At 39.8% G+C, this 20,988-nt stretch overlaps 1 protein-coding gene across 2 annotated transcripts; it reads right to left on the reverse strand.

Moving 5' to 3' along the window:
- Positions 1-558: 558 nt before the first annotated feature.
- IRS4 (insulin receptor substrate 4) lies at positions 559-15,510 on the reverse strand. 2 transcript variants are annotated; one of them, XR_011647968.1, is made up of 3 exons: positions 11,760-15,510; positions 9,774-9,850; positions 1,183-1,726 (listed from the first exon to the last, which is right to left on the reverse strand). XR_011647968.1 is itself a non-coding variant. In XM_004472931.2 (2 exons), exons 1-2 carry the CDS (start codon positions 15,508-15,510, stop codon positions 1,722-1,724), a joined length of 3,756 nt encoding a protein of 1,251 aa, XP_004472988.2. In that variant the 3' UTR covers positions 559-1,721. The 2 variants fall into 2 exon arrangements, 1 of the variants encoding a protein (XP_004472988.2); XM_004472931.2 differs by lacking the exon at positions 9,774-9,850 and having other exon boundaries at positions 559-1,726.
- Between the last annotated feature and the right edge of the window lie 5,478 nt (positions 15,511-20,988).

The raw sequence follows: 20,988 nt of genomic DNA on the forward strand, positions 1-20,988 counted from the left end.
AAACACAGAAGTACATATCCAAAATTACCAAAACTGAATGGCAAGAAACTTTAGGTAAATATTACATTATTTTGAAAGTTGCACATTAAATGCAAAGCATTTTTTTTAACAGAGTTGCACACAATGGGTACATACAATCACATGTACAGAGGTACACATATGTATGCATACAACAAATATGTGCACACACTCACACACTAATACAAATATTCAAATGCTCACACCCATCTGTGATATGATGGGGTTTGCCAGTGATGATGCAACAAGCAAAGATGTATGCACCACCATATAGCAAAACTCTAAGCAAACTCCAAGATTTTTATACCTATTCTCTGTGATCACCACCTGTTAGTGTCATGTTTGCAAAAGTCCAGGTTTCTGAAATCTTAATTCAGTTTCCATCACAGGCAAGCAAATAAGAAAGGGGAAAGCTTGCTCTAATTTTAAAAATTTGGTGCATCTTATATAGGCTCATTATCTAAAGGGAAATAAGACCTTATAAGAGGATGTTTTTGGCTTAAGTTTTAGTCAGAATATTGATTGATAAGAGCACAATACTTTTTTTTTAAAGATTTATTTTTTATTGATTTCTCTCCCCTTCCCCCCGCCCCCAGTTGTCTGCTCTGTGTCCATTCATTGTGTGTTCTTCTGTGACCGCTTCTATACTTAACAGCGGCCCTGGGAATCTCTGTTTCTTTCTGTTGTGTCATCTTTCTGTATCAGCTCTCCATGTGTGCGGCGCCATTCTTGGGCAGGCTGCACTTTCTTTCGCTCTGGGTGGCTCTCCTTATGGGGCACATTCCTTGCGTGTGGGGCTCCCCTACGTGGGGGACACCCCTGCGTGGCAGGGTACTCCTTGTGCGCATCAGCACTGCGCGTGGACCAGCTCCACATGGGTCAAGGAGGCCTGGGGTTTGAACCTTGGACCTCCCATGTGGTAGGCGGATGCCCTATCCATTGGGCCAAGTCGGCTTCCCGCACAATACTTTCTTGAATAAGGGAATATGATCTCTTTATAGGAGCCCCGGGCACAGGAGAGATTGTGTGTGTCAGGTAGAGGGCCAGACAGAGAGAAAAGATGGACGGTGAATTTGGGGAGCCCTGGAGAAGCAGAAAAGGGGTTTTGTGAGAAGGGGACTTTTGAAAATACCCCATCAAGATATCATTTCAGATGACATTTAATTCCTTGATCAATAAATGTTTTATTTATGTACTACTAAAAATAAAACTATCCCAAGTCACATCTACCTTCTCATGAATATAACTTTTTTCTCCATCTGCCCTTGTTTAAATGTTTAAACTTCAAAATTAAATGTAAATATTTTACATCATTAAAGTTGGTATTGGCCACATCTTATACACATTGTTCATAACATTTTTTAAAAAGGTGGGGCAGGGCAAGGAAAGAGGTATGAGATATTCATTTAGAGTATGTTTCTTTTCAAAGAGATCGATTTGAGAGGAAAACTAGAAAACAAAAACTAAGCAAAGTGTGAATATCCTTAATTCAAAATCACTGGATCCATAAGGCAGCAGTACAAGTGATCTGTGTGAATAGGATCATGCAACTGCCAGTGTCCACTTGGAGGGCTGTAGAAATTAAAGTTGCTTTCTATTCAGAAGCCTCTGAATTTTGTCTCTTTTAGGCAGATCTGGAGTAGACTAAGATGAAATTCCGTAAACATCACTTTTACTCTAAAATGTGTTTTTGTGGCATGGAATCACTCTAGAAAAAGAAGATAAAACAAAAGTTACTTTCAAAATTAAAGCGTGAAGAAATATCTTTCCCCCTGATGTTATGAAACAAAACAAATTCTAACTAGTAATTTTTGAACAACGTATTGAGAAGACTGCCTTGACATGGACATGCATAATCAACTCTGCTAGCTGCTTGTAAGGAACAACAGCAGAAGCCTAGCAAAGACACAATGACATTTACTTTTTCTGCCCCACGCTGTCGCTCTGACATTCTGGTGAATAGCAGATTTGCATGTGTGGGAACTCTTCTACTCCTTCCCTGTGGGGCCAACAAGTCAGCCATGCATTGGGCAGACAAAAGGAATTATTCTCTCTTCTACATGCTTGATTATGTCTTCATCGTCTTCATCATCTTATATGGCACAAGTCAAAGGATTTAAGCACAGCCTTGGTGATGGTCTCCACATTTAATCAGGCATTTTCTTCTCAAAGACTGAAGTCACACCTGCATAGGGGTGTGATTAAAATCCCAAACACTGGGTGGACTGTGGGAGAGTGTGGGCTATGAAGTGGACCATTGACCATGAGGTACAGCAGTGCTCAGAGATGTAGTCACCAAATGCAATGAATATCTCATGATAATTGAGGAGGTTGTTGTGATGGGGGGAGGAGTGGGGTGAGGGGGTAGGGGGTATATAGGAACCTCATAATTTTTGAATGTAACATTAAAAAAATAAAAAAAGACAAAAAAGAGATCTTAATATTACTCTCTTGGCCTTCTGCTGATTGAGCTTGCAACATCAGCTTGAGGATGGGGTGGGAAGGGCAATCAGGTGCATACAAAAAGGCCCTGGACTAGAGAAATGATGAGGGATAAGTGGAAATTGATTATGGGAGCTAGTGTTACTTTAATATTGGGTCACATCAAAGTATGAAGTATTCCATTTCATTTGAGCCAACCTAAAAGAATCAATGGAAAGCATCCATTGAGTAGGCTTCAGTCAAGGGATCTTCTGTTAAACTGGCAGCACACATTTTAACCATTCATTCTTTCATCATTTCATCATTTTGTTCATTTCGAAGTGTAATAGACTTGCAGCTGGATGAAGCATCAAAATTCTCTACTCCTCTCCCACCTACGTGTGGCTATTATACATGATTCATTGTATCTGTCCATTCCTCCACATTAAAAGGTTTAAAAAACAATTGTTCTAGATTAGTAAAAATGAACTTTCCTGACAGCTGTGGGTTTAGGAAATTTTAGATTCTATGCATCTTCTTTACTTAGATGAAAGGTGTCTGTGATAGCCATAGTTCAACTGTAAGAAAGTGCATATTAGCAAATCAGTTCTCTGGTGCAAAGTTAGGCCTGACTAGCATCATAGAATTTTGCAGATACTATCAACTAGATGGCTTTTTTTAAACAGAAATTTAAGTTTAGAAAGGTATCTCACCTAACTGAGCTGGCTATTTTGTTTTAATATGAAATTATGATCACAAGTATAGCTAATAGCATACCACATATGCTTTAAAAGGAATTTCTTACTGTCCTACATGATCACTACATTTCTTGTAGATTTTTTCATAAACATACAAATCAAGCTCCATGTAACTGCTCTAAAAACTCTATACTAAGTCTGAAATTAAGGGACATTTATTGATATGACTGTGTTTCTTTATTCTTTACTTTTTTAATGACAGATGCACTATTAAAATTTGTTTATTCATGTTTCCATTGCTTTCCTATTGCAGCATTGAACAAATTCTTAATAATTTACTGAAGCCTAATGAATAATGATGGAATTTCACATTTACTTAATAAAATATGTTGGTCAACTCTTGATTAACCTTGTTAGTAGAAACTGCTATCCAAAACTGGATAATCAAAAATAATTTAATTTGCTTTTTAAATACATTATGGGAACTTGAACCACATATTTGCCTTTATAATCCTGTGTTACTTAGGCCAGTGTTAAAATGAGTTAGCATTCCCCGATAACTTTCCAAGAACAGTGCAAGGAAGTAACTCAGAAACTTGCTGGGTGGCAAAGGAAAGCAATTCAATATTAAAACTCAGTCCTGATTAGTCTGCAAAATGAATATCAAAGGACTGACAGTCATATCTTATATCTGTCTCCTATTAATTTTTATATCATTAAACCACAAAAAGGAAATGGCAATGCTTTTAATAATGCCTTCTCTTTTGATGTATTACTCCTACTTGATAGGACAGGTTGCAAATAATTACTGAATATTCTTACTTCCCAATTAAACACAAATGTGTTTAATTTTGAGTTAATTCTACCCCTCTTAATGGGAAATATACTCAAGTAATTTTTCCCTATAAGTGAGAAAATCTCAATGAATTTATGAGTCAAACCATATTCCTACTCTTCCCCCCTCCACCCAAAAATCTGGCAGATATCATTTTCTTATAAAAAATAAATGAAGCGGTGAGGGGATATAGATCACTGGTTGAGCTCCTGCTTCCCCTGTACAGGTCCTTTGTTCAATCCCAGGACACTCTTAAAAAATAAAATAAATGAAGTACACTTTCCTGTTTCAATTTGTATATTGATATGAACCTGAACAATAATCTTCACTATACTAATAAAGCACACATGTCCTCACTATCCTTGGAAATTTGCAGGGTAAGTCAAGAAGGCAGTTCCTCTGGGGCATTCTAGACCTCTTTATATGAATCGTATACATGCCTCTATTATAGTTTGAAATACAAAGCTGTGAATATTCTTCTTTCCAGAGAAATGTGAAACTATAACAATGTATCCAGTCGTTTTCTATTCTCTTCCTAACCTCCCTAATCTTATTGTCTTAGTTATCTTTCCAATGCCAATTTACCTAGAAAAAATATTTTTAAGATCTTTTTAGGATTCTTCACTCAGTTCATTAGTCAATAAGCTATCTGTTCAATCAACTCATGATCACTTGAGCAGGAGCTATCAAGCCACAAAGGCAAACCCACAAAAGGAATTGTAGAGAAATGGAATGATAATGCAATTATATTGTTCAGCTTAGCATTGTTTCTGGCTTATATGTAGCTTTTCCTGCCAACAAACAACTTGGTTTTTTTGTAGTTTACTTGTGAATAAGAACAAATCATCACACCTTTGGTGCCCTGTTGAATGTACGTATAGGAGGATGCTACTTTAGGACTTGATAAAAATCCAAGTGTTGCCTCTTAAGGGTAAAAATTGAGAATAACTGCTGCTAGTCTTTACAGCACCAATCATACCAGACTATTGTTTCCTTCCTAGATCAGAAGATTAAATACACTTCTCCTCAGGGTGGCAACAGTTGTGTGACAGAATAGTCAAAAGAATCTGTAAGGGAAATGGATGACACTTGTAAACCTCCATCTCCTCAAAGGTCAAATCGATTGTTTCACACCTGCCCTTCCCTAGCAGGTACTGGACCATCTATGCATGTATATTCCAGTCTTGATTATCTGGGCACAAAGAACTGGAGGATCAGCTACAGGATTTTCTTCCCAGGCCAACTTTTCCTCTACCTTCCAACACACATTTGGGCCACTTCACTCTGCTGCCTAGTTACTGCAGACTTAAAGAATTCAAGTTACTAAAATTCTAATATAGGCAGTCCCCAACTCACATTAGAGTCATATCCCAAAGTTCATTGTTTAGTTGAAATTCAGAATAAATGATCTTATAGAAACAATGTCATAAATAAGTGGTGGATAGCTTTGTAGAATAGTCTACAAATGCCTATATTTAACCCATGCAGTTCCTGATCTAATGGAGGAAATATTTTGACTACATGCAACCATCATTTATATCATCATTTCTGTGGGAAGATGTATTTGAAGCTTCAATTTGGGACCACAGGAAAATATCTTTTCTATCCATGGCAATAGGAATAGTGTACCTTAAACTCAAACACCTGGAACGTTTAGGGGCAGGGAGGCAGTGGAAGGGGAGCTATGGTTAAAGCTGAAGCCACAATAAGGATTCCTTCACAGGGCATCTCTGAGAGTGAGGACAGTGTTGGTATGCCTTTAAGGCTGGAAGTACAACTTATTAAAATCAAGAGCAGAAATACATTTGCTGGTGAGTTTTTCAAGGCTATTGTGAGTGCACATGTGAATAGTTTTCAAGCTGCATTTAGAGATAGAAACTTCATTGATATTCTCTCTAAATTTCAAGTCTACAAGTAGAAAATTAGTCACTAATAGGTAAATTGTATAAATTGTGAAAACTAGCTAAAGTAACAATTTATGTTAGGGGAATTAAATATTCAGTAAATCCAGAAGATCTGGTTAGCATCAAACATACTGTGGTCAATTCAATCATGAAAATAACTTTAATTACCAGCCCAGCTGCCTACGTGTCAACAAGTGAGAAGAAATCAAGCAGCAAAGCGTTGGATCTCCTGAACAAGGATCCACGCAAGGCAGGCTGTTCCTGCAAGCTAAGCTCAAGCAGGCTGTGAAGTAAGAGCCAGAAACATCTGGGCAAAGAAGTCCTTCATGGGGCCTACAGAACTCCCAGAGTGGCCCTCACCTTTTCAGTCAGAGAGACACAGGGAAAGGCATATTTTACTGAAATTAGGGGCATAAGTCTGGCAAAGAGCACATGAGAGTAAGACTCACAGAAAAGGGTGTCAGGAAGCTGGGAATAAAAATAGCAGTAACTTTCTCATTTCATTAAATAAATATTTAAATACATATTTCCCATTAATTCTAAAAGGAATTAGGTCCTCTGCCAAAAGTTGAAAGGTATTCTCTAAAAGAATGCAAACCCAAAATATGATATATGTATACATTTAAAAAAATTATTATCACTCAAGTGTTCAGCCTACTTTCCCAAAAGAAGATGGCAATGTAAGACCTATAACTGTGCGGCCAATTACCAATGCAAAATCCTGTAGAATATATTTTAAGCTCACATGGCAAGCACATTATCTTGGAAATTTTCCAATAGCTTTAAAATTAGCAATCCAATGATTGTTTAAAAACGGAGTGTGTTGTAATGTATTCGTTTCATTATTATAAAAAGTAGTGTTTTTTTTTTAATCTCTCATTTCTCATTTGGGACCAAGCAATGCTTTCCAGTAAATGCTCTTCACTAAGAGCCCAGCAGTACCTCTTAGATAAAACATACTGCAAGTTTTAATTAAGCATTTTCAAAAGCTATTTTCCAATACTGCCAATAAAATGTCTGGGCTATTTTTACATAGTCTTAAAGCATTAAAAAGGTGCTAAACCAAATGAATTTAACTTTAAACAAGGATTTTTATGTCTCAAGGAGAGGTTTTGATTTTCCAGACTTCTAAAATCTATTTGCCTGATTGCCAAATGTGAGTGTACTTTATAAACGAGTATTTCTATAGCACTTTTCCTTTAATGTTTTACTTTATCTTGTTTTGCCCACTGTGATGGTTTAGACAGGAATATTAGATTTTATACATAAAGAAGAGAGTAAATTAGAACACTTTTTGCTATAACTGGAAAATGTCACTGGATTATTAGGAAAACCAAAGAAATGAAAGAAATCTAACTTAAAGGAAATAACCTTTAATGGAAATTTAATGAATGTATCCTCATTTCGCTTTCTTACCTTTCAATGTTTCTGTGGGATACAAACAGATATGTATCCTATTTATGTTGGGAAGGTAACAATGAGCTAACTGCTCCCAAAACTGGATTTAAAGCATTTAAACATCCAATTCCAGTACAGATCAAATTATTTTATCCTAAGAGCATGGCAAGCATTTCATCACTGTAATGAAAATTATATAGTTATAATGCTCTCAATGAGTTACATCAAAATTTGCTATTATCAAATGCAAGAAAACTTGTATTTTTTCAAATATTTTCTATATAATAATCTTTCTTTAAAAATGAAACCTATTAAACTCTTAATTCAAGTATCATGAGCTGGATGGAGCACTGGACTTGAAATTAGATGAATGGGTTTGCTTTTTAGCTCTGCCACTTAGCTATTTGACCATGGGCAAAATTCTTAATAGCAGTTCTAATTCATCACCTGTTAATTTGGGTCAGTACCCATTGTCTACCAGCAAAATAATATGAATTTTGCTTTGCAAACTATGAGGGAGTATAAAAGTATAAAGCATTCCCTCAATCAACAAGTTGACAATTTAACAGCAGTTCTTTTTAGAGCATATATATTATTTATTCCTTATTTCTCCCCATATTGGTTACCCGCATCTATTCCAACACGGAATTTTGTTGTTTTTCACTCTAAGAAGCTTGAGTTGGCTCCCAAAACAGCTCCCTGCCAATGACTCTGAAATATTTTGGTCAAATTTTGGCGATTAATGAGAGGAAATGAACACGAGATCTCCTTTCAATTTTTATGCAAGTGTGATATTCTGGTGTGCTTAATTAAAGATCTAGTCTTTGTTTAAAGTAGATGTTTTAGTAGTGGCTAAAATGTTTACTTTGGAAGTTTCTCTCTTAAAATGGAATGAATGCAAATGGATGATTGCAAACCACCTTAGTTCATTTTAATTGAGTGAGGTCCTCTTTAATTGTTTGTTATAAATCAAATACCTTTTTACTCCAAATGACTGTCCAATTTTTCTGGGGGGGTTTTGAATGTTGCCTAAAATAAGTAACCTATTAAGAGTGGCTGAGAAATCTTTGCTGTATGGAGATTTTTATTATAACAATTTATAATACGTAAGTCCAATACCTGAAAACAATTTGCTATCAGGACCTATAATTTACAGTAAAAGACTTTGGCAATAGCATAAGTCCAATACCTGAAAACAATTTGCTATCAGGACCTATAATTTACAGTAAAAGACTTTGGCAATAGCATAATTAAAAGAAGCTATGGCTTCCTTCATGTTAATAATAGTGTCTATAATTTCAAAAGTTAATTATTAGAGACATTTTTTAATACCAAGTGCTATCATAGCATTACTAATTTGGCTAAGCAATTCTCTCACCCCTTGTAGAGCTGTCCTAATCCTGCTATGTCTTGAATGGAAAAACAGTAAAACTTAGCTTCAAGTCATTAAAACTATGAAATCTATATCAGATAGAGCAGAAAAAGAAGCAAAAAATGCATATGGGGGATTAAGGAAACCATATAAGGGACTACATTTTCCGAAATGTTAATGCCTAAAACCCATGTGCTTAAAGTGGCAATTTCATCTTCAATCAATGCTTTTAAACTATTTCATTTATGAAAAATTCAAGTACAGGTTACTTTGGTTCTTCTTTCTAGATCACTTCAACAAATGCCCTTAAAATACTTACTCATATACAGTGTGACTGCAGCTAAATGAGATTGTATATTAATTTTATGCTACATGAAAAAAGCTGTCTCTCTGCCTTAGAGTCTCACTTTACTAAAATTATAAACAGACCCCAACAGTAAAGATAGCCATTATGAACAGAAGACACAAACCTATTTAAATTGAAATAAATACTAGTTGAAAAGTGAGACTTTGGTGGACAGAGAAATTTAGCTTTGTGTTTCTAAATGTAACAATATTAATAACACTAACAATAATAATAGATGTATAATAATTCATATATAGCACTATGGGTATGAATTTAAATGATCTTTTAAGAGAAATTTTCACAAAATTCTATAAATTAAAATTCCTTTTGAAATACCTAATTCATAATAAAGGTTGTGTCTTTGTCCCTTTCTCAAAGCATTTTTTTGTTCCTTAACATGGTCTTTATTCAATGTTATAGAGAAAGATGAAGAGAGATAGGAGATGGCTGAAAATTATTCTATAGCTTTGTAGTTAGTAAAAAATAACTTAATTAGAATCTCCTATCCTGTTCCACAGACAACATTTTACCATATTACTTTACATTAGAATGGTAACCAAAGTTATTTCCTGCAATGGGTGGCTCCTCTCCCCCCACCCCCAAATCCTTATATATATATTTCACGAATCACTCTCAGGAACAATCATTTTTGTCAGAAAATAAATCATTAGTTTAAAACGTATCAACTTCACTTCAGTGCTAATCTAATGACATAATTCAAATATAAAGCATTTAGAAAGTACTTTAACATCCCAATGTCCTTCCATATTCATTCTCTTACATCAATTTAAGCAGCTACGTCCTTGTGAGATGCATACAGCCTTCTTGTAGTACTCGCTCAATGAAATTAGGGTTTTCCTTAATAAATAAAATAGTTAAATTACAAAAATAGATACAAAATTATCTGAATTTATTAATCGGTAACATGCTAAAATCATGACCATTGAATCTAGACAATCCTTGGGAAGTCAGGGGTCACTTAAGGAACATTATTTTTAATATTTGCTTCAACAAAAATCAGAATATTGGAAAATATAGAAAACTTCTATAAAAATTGGGTCTTTTCAAAGCGCCACACTAACTCAGGCAGCTATGCATCACCTGCATCAAGATTATAAACGATGTCTTCAACAGTTAGTTTTAAACAATAGCTTGAGACCAATTTTCAGGTGTACTTTACAGAATAAAAGAGATTTTTTTCCTGAAAAGTTGATGATGAATTATGAATTAAATTCTTGGAAATGAAATTATATATTTAAATGCATTATTATGGTAGTAATGATGGTCGTGGTGTGTGTGTTGAAGGGGTTTTCACAATTTAAAGGAACAATGAATTGAATCCTTTGGCAAGCCAAAGCATCCTTTTGTTGTTTTAATGATTACTCTTTAATGTGTCCGTACTGCAAATGTGAGTTTTTGTGTGGAGAGTTTTCTATAGCAGAGGAAAAAAGGGGAAGGGGGCTACACCTGCACCAAATGGGGAGCTTGTTAGGTGACTGTTGTGATCGGTCCCTGACTTGTTCTGCCTGATCAAGCACAGTGGGCAGAGATCCAATCACAAAAGCATTCCACAAAGCAAGCAAAGCAAAAATCTTCACTGAACTGACTACTGGAATGAAAACCGCTGGGGTACATCCCTTCCCTTTACTGGGAAAGAAGCACATTCTACTAAAGAGGGAAAGCATTTGAGACTATGGAGACAGCATCCTTTGCAATCATTTTTTTAAAATGTCTCAAAACACACTGATGATAACATTGTACGATGTATACAGTAAATTCACTCTAAGTTTTGCTTCTAAATCCGACAGCCTCTACCCTGCTTTATTTTCTTCTTTGGGAAAGGAGCCTTTTAAAAAACTTTCACTGTTCCAGGGTAGGCTGCTCTTAAGGTCAGGTCTTCCCCTTGCGTTGTTATCCTGCTTTACTTGATTTCCCAAAAGACACACCAATTAGGTATTTTAAAACCTTTTTAAACTCCTCAAACAATATTCATAGCAATTATCAACTTGTCAAACACCCTTTTTGGGGCGTCTAATGAAAAAAATGAAGCACATCAAAAAGTGACTTGCCTGATGCTACTGGTGACAGAGGAAAAGACCACTTAGAGTTTCTGGTAATTTATCTGAATAAAAATAAAGCAAAGCAATAGAAAAACATCCCACAATCAAATACTTTTTTCTTTTAATTACCTGCTGTTTTGATTTGTTCTGTTTTTCCGTTGGGGTATTAATGCTAACAACTGAGATTGAACCTTCTGCTTAAATTACAGCTAACTAGCATAACAAAGACTCCTTTAAAAAAAAGAAAGTTTCAAATGAGGAAGCCACCCTTCCTAATGTTAAGAATTGATACTGCTTAATATCTTCACTCATTAAACTTTTGCATTTACTTAAATATGAGCATATACAGAAAGGCAGATTTTAGTTGTCGATTTGAAAATGAGTTGATGGTACTCAGTTTAGGATGTCTTGCTTTGCATAATCATTTAGTGATAGCGAAGGATGTTTGAAAGCATTCTCATGCTACTTGAGTTTTAGCTACTTTTTAAAAGTAGAGTCAATGTTTTAATTATGATCAGTTCTTTTCAGATAAAGAATCTTGTGATTGGATTAAAATTTAAGTTTTTGCAAAGATCACAACGTACTGCATGACTAAAACTGATTTCTACCTTCCATGCCTTATTCCTGACACTGTGGACACAGTAGCGCATAGATTCATTAGGCTATGACAATTAACTTTAAGAACAATAAAGTCTAAAATTACCAACCTTTTTTTGGAGAGTCGAACTTCTTATCAGGTCTCGCGAAGTCCATTCTCACGTAAGTGTCATCGTTGTCAGAATCTTCTCTCTCCGGTGGTCTCGGCACCAGGCGGGGGCGAGGTGGTGGTGGTGGGGGAGCGGCAGCTGCAGCTGCAGCCCTACTGGCCCTGTTCTCACCTATGTCAAGGTCTACGGATGGGTTTGGGACTTCGCGATTCGAACCACTGAAGTCTAGGATCTCTCTTACTGCTACGGCAACAGCTGCATTAACAACAGGTTGAAACCAGCGGCCAGAAACAGAGTCAAATCCAGCCGCGGCCTCGAAACCCGCGGCGACTATGCCGATTCCCGGCGCCGCGGCGAGGACAGAGGCGGCGGCTAGCGCCTGGCCCACAGCTAATGTTGGCGAGATGGCTGAAGCGGCGGCTGAGGCCGATAAGTCTCTCTCCAGGCTATCAGTAGGAAAAGCGGAAACAGCTCCTCTGGCAGCTGGCAAGAAACTTTCCGAGCGGCTTTGTGGGCGTCTTCTCTCTTCCTCTTGTTCCTGCAGCAAGCTAGCTACAGGTGGCGGCTCAGAGCATCGGCTGGGGGAGAGAGAAATGTCCATACAGCACTCAGAAAATGGGTCGACCACATAGATTCGACCTGTTTCAGCATCATAGCGAATGGCACTGTCAGTAAAAGGCACAGCTGGTATTGCTGGGTGGAAAATCACTTCAATGTAGTCACCCTCTTCCTCATTAGCATTGCCACTTGAAGCACTGGGAGGAAGAGGAGGAAGTGGCCACCTAGCACCGTCCAGAAATTGGGCGTTGGCACTTGGAATAGCTCTTAAGAGATATGAGAGGTCGTTTACTGGATTTGGAAATGGCAGTCCTAACTGAACATTCACGTAATTAGAAAAGGCTGACTGTCTGGTGTTAGCAATGATGCCCCCAAAATCTGGCAGTCCTTCAGTGGAGGGAGCTGGAGTATTGCAATCTCTTTTAGTGAAATCAATGTTGACATAGTCACTGGAGCTGTGAGCTTCTCTCTGTTCGTGTGTGAACTTTTGCGGTTTGGGCTTGATTTTATTTCCTTTAGTAATGAGAGTAAGCTGGTTAGGTCTCTTAGCCTTGTTCTTTGGGGGCCCATCATCTAAAGGTGTTGAAGGTGTCCCATCACCTCCAGGTTTTGAGAACCCCTCAACTGTAGGTTTTGAATCTGCATCTTTGGGGCCCCCATTAGGTGAGGCTTCTTTGTCTAGGCCCTTTCCAAAGATTTTTCCAGGGGACATTGGTACATAATCACTGTGATCTCTCTGTCCCAAGGGAGAATTCAGAAAAGGCAGAGAGAAGTAGGAGCTCCAACTTTTGGAGGAGGAGTCACCGTCAGGATTTTTGGGGTTTTTTGGAATTGCACCAGCTCCAGGAGCCATAAACATGTAGTCACTGTCACTGTCGTTGTCCTTTGATTCATCCTCTTTATTAGGATCAGGTGCTTTGAGAGGACTTGGGGCAGGTGGTGGGCTCACTCTGGGAAACATCATCATGTACCCTCTGGAATCTTCAAAAGGTGATCGAGAATGTAGCTTTTTTGAAGCACAGATATTTTGAGGAGCCATTGGCATATAATCACTGGAGTTTGTGAGAGGGGCAGTAAACCCTGGCCTCATTGGCACATATGGGTCATTCTCATCTTCATCAAAAGCTCTGACTCTGTGGGGACACTGAGCTGCATCTTCTGGTGTCTCCTCCTCTTTGACTTCTTTGTGTTCTTTTGTGGCTCCTCTGTCAGTACAAAAATAAAGCCGGAACCTTCCCCCAGACTTCCCTTTTTCACCAGTTGCTCCAGCAGGTGAGGGTGGAGGTGGGGGTGGTGGAGGTGGTGCCATTTGCTGTTGCTTGCTTTGAGTTAATTTGCCAAAGTAGGATCTTTTCTTCAGAGATTTTCCACTGGAGACTTTCCCACTTCCTGAGCCCTTGTTTCCTCCAGAGTCCTCACCACCACCTGTGCCATGGCCACCGCTGGGCCTGCGGCCACTACCTGAGCCGTGGCCACCTCCAGCTCCCTGACCACTGCCTGAGCGCTGGCCACCTGCCGTGCTCTGGCCATCTCTGGAGCACTGGTTTCCTCCCGTGCCTTGGACACTTGAGCTCTGGGCACCACTTGAGTTCTGGCCCCCTGCGGATCCCTGCCTCCCACCGGAGCACTGGTTTCCTTTTGAGCTCTGGCTACTGGAACTCTGGCCACTAGAGCCCTGACCACCTCCTGAGCCCTGGCCATTTCCTGACCCCCAATTGTTTATGGGAATGTAGTCCCCTGCAATTCCTTCCTGACCTTCCTCGCCCTGAGGAGTGCCTTCCTCCTCAGAGTTGCCAGAGCCAGGTGTTTCAGAAGACAGGCAAGGTCTGTCACTGGCGGCATCGGCAGGGTTCCGGACAAGCATCGGACTGGTTGGTAAGTGGTGAAAACAGCTAGCCGACAATGAAATCGTTCTCCTGGACCTGCGAACTCTGGGCAGGTGCAGTATTCCTCTCCTGGAGGGATGAACAGGCTCGCTGGCTGATATGAAGCGCCTGGTGAGGAGAATCTCGTCTTCCCCGTCACCGATGGCCCTAAGGTGGCAAAACTCCTCAAATCGGGCCCTTCTGAGCCAGCCACCGGGCTCGAACGGCTGCACATCCAGGTGCCTCCTAGCGGACAGCAGAGTTAACAGGTGGGTGCCGAAGTTGATGCTGTAGCTGCGGCAACGGGCTCTGTATTCGTCTGCACACAATGCTCTCATCTTCTCCAAAAACAGCTCGTGCATGTTTTGGGCCACCACACAATCATCGACCTGCATCCAGAGCTCTCCCGGACCGATGACAGTGGATCTACCGACTTCCAAGAAGAAATATTGCTCCGAGTGTCCGCAGCGACGGATGTTCAGGAGCTGGACGACCACGCTGGCCACTTCGGTATTCAGCCTCACAAACACTACCTCCTCGTCGGTAAGGCACAGCCGGAACACGCCGCTCAGCTCTTTTCTATGCCCCAGCCCCCTGGGTTTAACTACTACTTGCCACACATCTTTGTAGAAGGGTGGCTCCGCCGCCGCCGCCGCCGCCGCCCCAGACAGAGCAGCGGGCTTTCGGTCTGGATGCGCGCCAGGCGTGCCGCAGTGGCGGCGCTTGCTCTGGAGGATGAGGTGGCTGAGCAGCAAGTACCAGCTCTCCTGCTCCGACTCATTCTCGGCCACCATCGCAAAGTACTCGTCCTGAGTGAAAAGGGCAATGAGGTGTCGATACCTCGCATCAGCTCGCTGGCTTACGGAGAAGCACTGGTATAGGATGATCACACGCCGCGGGCGGATGAGCGCGGGGACCGCGGAGCCTGAGGCCACCGCAGCTTCTGCAGCCGCGGCGGCGCGGACACTGTGCCGGAACTTCCTGGCATTTTCGTAGTATTCCAGCCTTGCTGGGGCGTCGTCGGTCTCGAGTCTGAGCACGAAGTAGCGCCTGTGCCCATGCTTCTGCTTCCGCAGGTAGCCGCGCTTGCAGATTTCGTCCCCGACGGGGAGGTTCTCCTCCTCAGACTCTGAGTCTGACCGAGGGCCAGTGGCTGCGGAGAGCCACATGGCTCCCGGACAAGACGACCCGGTCCCAATGAGTGCGGTCGGGTTTCCGGATGAAAGAAACGCGGTGGTCGCCACCGCTGCTAGAGCTGCCGCTTCAGCCGTTGCTGCAGCTCTCACACTACTGGTCGCTTGGACGCAAGCGAATGAGCAACTCGCCATGGTGATGCAGGATGGTTTTAAGGTGAGCGAGGGGGAGGTGGGGGGGGAGCTCCCCCGTCCACCCACCCCAGCCCCTCCCTCGTCGGCCAGCGCCCCCGCCCACTTCACTCCAAGAGCGCGGCGGCGGGCAAAACAACACGTGACCACTGCCTCACACTGAGCCCGCGGTGGCTCTTGCCACCCGACCACTGGTGAGGCGCGAGCACCGCCGGTGGAGGTGTGCGGGGCGGGGAAGGGGTGCGGGGTGCGGGGTGCGGCGGGGCCACCTCCAGCCAGGCCGGGACCGTTTCGGTTAATTTCCTGGCCTGCGGATGGCAGGAGGACCGACGCGAGGAGGTGATGCTCTCTGGCCACGCTGGTCCTAGTCCACCAAGGCACAAGGGGGCGGGAGAGGGACGCGAGGGGCGGAGGAGAGAGTGGTCAGCCACTATCTGGGCCGGGCGGGGGTGCCACAGCCGGGGCGTGATTGGTTGGAGGCGGCGAGAGGGGGCGGGGGGGGCACTGTAGCGGGATGGTTGGTTTGTTTATTTGGGAAGCGGGAGCCAGGTAAAAGGGTTGCAGGGTTCTGATTGGTTTGGGGTGGGAGCCAATGGGAAGGTAGGGAAAAAGGCGGCCCTGAATTCTTTAGCTAGGGGGATGGGGCGGGAATGGAGTTGAGGAGTGAGGGGGTGGGGCTTGGGTTCCAGGGTGGGCTTCTCTTTCTGGGTCTTTGCGCGCTCAGGCGGTAAACAACCCTCCACAAGTACCTGTTAATGGTAGTGATAAACTTGTGCAAATCCCAGAGCTAGCTGCTGTGACCCGGCGACCGAGCCGCGCGTCCTCTCTTTTTCTCCCTGTCCCTCAGATAAATTCTCTATTTTCTGTCACAGTCTGGTCCACTCCCACGCACCGCGCGCGATTGGCCTAGTGTCTTCGGAGAAAGTTTCGGCACCACCTGAAAACGCGTTGATGTCTCCGACCTTCAGACCTGCCGCCCATCGCGCTGCTGACACTCCTAAACCCTGACAAAAGCCCGCAACTCTAAGGCACACGAATAGCAGCAATGCCTTCAAATTGAACATAATTTTTAGTCAGAACATAGTTCTAGCCCATGAAATGCAGGTTGGCAAAACATGGTGTTTCTGACTTTTTGATTAATGATGCCTATGACGGCACCAATTTGGGGGCTTAGGAATTATACAGCAATGTTGAAAAAAATCGCACTCGATTTTTATTGAAATTCACCAGTGTTGGTGTTGAGCTGTCGTGATATTTCACCGTGGGAGATGCGTTGAAAGGCTCCTTTAAAAGAAACTTAAAATACTAATCTCCGTTTCTTTGAGGGAGATGGAAAAACTTTAGGAAAAGAAAAGCTAGTGCTAGAACAAAGGACCATACCGAACACATATCCAAGAATATATTTCATATTCCTTGCATCAAGAAGAGAAGAGATCTTTGCTGAATTTCGGTCTACAATTTGACACCACAAAGATAACTACTGCCTCCCTTGTTTCTGGAAAATCAGCTGGAGTGTAAGTTCTCTCTGTCTCTGCCTCTCTCACACACACAGGCTGTCTTTTACTAGGATTTCAGCTTCCTAAGGGTGGAGATGAGTCCAGATTACATTGAAGTGTCAAAGGAGTGACCACATTTGCAAAGGGAAATTGGGGAGGAAGGAGACATAGGGTATTTCATGTCTTTAAAAGAGTGGAATATTAGATCTAGAGTAGATATTGCAAAGGGTATTATTTATGAAAATTAACGGTAAACTAGACACTATTTACCTAGTTTACCGTGTCACAAAAGTACCTGATCCCTCCCCCTTTAAGAATTTGCTGTTGGATGGATGAATTGCTCCTTTTTAATGCTTTCATTTGAGGATAAAAGCAATTGGTTTTGGTTGTCTCCCAAATATTGTATATAAAGTAGAAACAACCAAAAGTTGTTTGCAACTTTGTTGTTTGCAAAGAACCTCTGCTTCTACTGGTTTAGTGGTTTGTCGCCACCGTATATTCATTCACAAGTGCAGGGCATGAAGACAGAATGAGTGTGGAAGCTGAGAGAGCACTGCCTGGGACTGCTACCTACATGTTTCAGCTGCCTAGTCACATATATAGAACATTCCCTGCATTTATAACCAAGATGATAATGAATAAAATCACTTGGGATTTTTTATGATAGGTATTCACTTATTTTATAAGTCTTTCCAACTGTAGGATTTTGCTTTAGATAGAAATGTTGTGGGGAAAAAATAAGGTGATATATTTGAATGTACTTTGAATGAAAACATGACATTTTAAAGTGTATTGAAAAATAATAAAATGCATGTTAAATGAAATTCGGAAAATACTGAAAATAAAAGATTTTTAAATCCTCATGTCCGTTTCATTTCTGTGCATATAGTTTTTTCATATAGCGGTAGTCTTCCAGCATATATAGTGGTATATAATTTTGTATCCTGTTCGATTCACTTAACAATACATGATAACATTTCTCCATATTATTATGGATCAGTCTAAACATCATTTAAAATGCAGCATAATACTCCATATAGCTAACCGAAGTAGCGTAATCATCCCTCTGCTTTGAGGTATTTAGGTTGTTTACTTCCCCCCCCCAATATTATAAGTGATGATTCAATGACTATCTTGTATCTATAGCTTTTGTGTGTGCGTGTGTGCGCGCGTGCGTGTTTAGAATTATTTCCGTGGAATAGAAAATGAGAAGTGGAATTAATACTGGGTTAAAAGGTATGCATATTTAATAAATTCTATTTCAAAAATATCATATCAGTTTACCATGTCACAATACCAATTGCCAGCACTGGACAAGCTTATTTAACAAAATGACAGATAAGATGCGTGAAATGCTATTCCAGTGTTCTTTTAATTTACTTTTTTGTTTACTGATGAGATAAATATTTTTGTGTATATTTGAAGACAACATATCGGGTTCTGTAATATGTCTTTTTATGTCCTTTGTCTTATCTATTCAATTATTAATGTGATTTACTTACATAATAAAGATATTAAACTTCATCATATTTGTTGCAAGTTTTTCCCAGTCTTTGAATGAAAAAAATCATATTTTATCCTGATTCTTCTCTGTTTTGAAAGGTGTGTAAATTTGGCACAATGAGATTTATAGTGCAGTTTAAAAGGGAGCTGCTGATAAACACAATGTTACCATGATAACTTCTAAAATTCTTCTATAAGGTTCCATGTATCTAAACTTACATGCTCTTTTTGAAGAGGGCACTAATTTAGTTCTCATATCAACAAATTATAAGAGGGCATTCAAATGAGTGAAATTTTATGTAGCACTCAAAAAATATTTTATGGGACATTATTCTCAGCACTACGGGAAAAAAACTAGTGTGAATCAACGTGTTTTTAAGTGTGAAGTAACTGCTAAAATAATTTTTTGAAATACAGCAAGAGATCAACAAAGCTGATCACTTTGTACCCCAGTGGTACAGTGAGATGGTTTTCATAGAGAGAATTTCTTTATATGCTTCCCACAATGGGAGAGGATCTAAGTACTTGTGAACAGGGAAAATATCTCACCAAAAGAACATTATTTTTTCACATAGATCTACCAGACCTCCTCAGTTACAAAAGTTGTTTGAACACTGAAACTCTCTGGAAGAGATCATCATTACTGAATTGTACTATATGCTGCAGCTTGTCTGACATGTATTTAAACTTTCATCTTCTTGGACAACTTAATGATATAGAAAAATTGTTTAGTTTAGGTCAGGTTTCCATAGGATAAAACAGAGGGATGGTACAGATATCTAGATGATTCAGGGAAAAAAATGGAGACTATTTGGCTTAACTCACCAGATAGTTATGTTATAGTCTCTACTTTAGTTATAGATTCTTGTCCCTTAATTTTTAATTTTTGTTTTAAGGCAAGTTACCCCAGAAAGCTAAACTTGTTTTGCATATTCAATTATAACTTTTGTAAAGTTTGGATTCTGAACCAAGAGTCTTAAATGCAGATATTTAAAGCAACAAGGAAGTGGTAATAAAACTTACAGTATTTCTTAGTAGTTTCCCGGTTTAATTGAGGGAGCAACAACAACAATAAAAAACGTCAAGCATTTCAGCTGGTATTTTATACCTAAAAACTATGATATAATTGTTTAAACATAGCCATTGTACCTTTAAAACAGACACCAGTTAATGAAGAAATTCATTCATAATGGAGTTTGCCTTCAAAAGGAATTTCCTGAGAATCCTGTTTTTAGAAAGCAGTTGTTAGGCTGAATTGACTAGTCAGTAGTAATAAAAAGTCATCTACTTCATTCCTCACATACATGATCATTAGTATTCTAAACTCAACTTGTACTAGAATTAAAATAGATAATAGAAGTGTGGATATACTTAGCTTAAAAATTAAACTGTTGCATTAAATATGGATTACATTATCCAAGAGAATAAAGCCTATGGGGCAAAAGTAATGAGAATAAAGCACTATTATCTTGTCCAGTATTTAAATTTCCCTTTAAGTGTTAACTCTACAGTCTATGTGAGATAATGTGCAATTATGTTGTTAAAAATGTGGTGTTATCCTTGATATTTTAAAATGATGCTAGTGATGATTGCTTTTTCCATGTTTAGACATTAATAAAATAATGCATGATAAACAATACATTCTACATTATGCAGGAATATGGGCTGCCCTCTGATTTGTGACTGCAGCTACCCTTTGCAGATGATGGCTTTGTACCTCAGCTTCCTCATTTCTGTGGTACTCAAAACCTCTGCTGGTAAAAACAACTATCGAATGCCTGACTGCTGAATGCAGAACAGGTCTGTTTGCTGCTTTTGTTTACTAGCATTCTGAAGCTAAAGTAATTAGAGCAAATGCATGGCACAGTTAGACTCCTAAAGCTTCCCTGTTTTAGTAGAAGCAACTGAAAATTCACTCATTTAAAAATCAAACACTTCTTCCCACCTTCAAAAGATAAAGCCTGCATTTGAAAATGGCTTTTACTAAGTAAACTAAAACAGGAGAACAGTGGAAACTGCTTAGTTTCACATTAAATTTAAATGGGTTCATACCCTATAGGTTTTCTATGTTATTATAAATGAATAATAAAAAAATTAGCCTAAAGTGATTCCTTGTTGGAATATTGTTCCTAATGTAAAAAGATTATCAATTCATATTACCTTGTCTTCAAAACTTAGAATCTTTATTTTAAAAGTTAAATAGGATTATTACATGGTAAAATTTGCTATTTTAAAGGAGCTAGCATTATAGACTTACTTTTCTTTGGGTATTTAGAAAACCAGCTATCATATTTAGAATATAATATGTATTATATTTATTCTTGATTTTTCTTTCTCACTCCTCACAAGGTCTCACAATATCTATCAGATTGAACCCTTTCTTTCATTTCAGCGGTTATCATCCACATCCAGGCCCTATTCATTATCTTCACCAGGATTACCAGAGTAGCCTCTTAAACTGGTCTCTCCCAGCTTTAGTCTC

The sequence above is a fragment of the Dasypus novemcinctus genome, chromosome X (genome assembly GCF_030445035.2).
Source record: "Dasypus novemcinctus isolate mDasNov1 chromosome X, mDasNov1.1.hap2, whole genome shotgun sequence".
NCBI classification, from domain to species: Eukaryota; Metazoa; Chordata; class Mammalia; order Cingulata; family Dasypodidae; genus Dasypus; species Dasypus novemcinctus.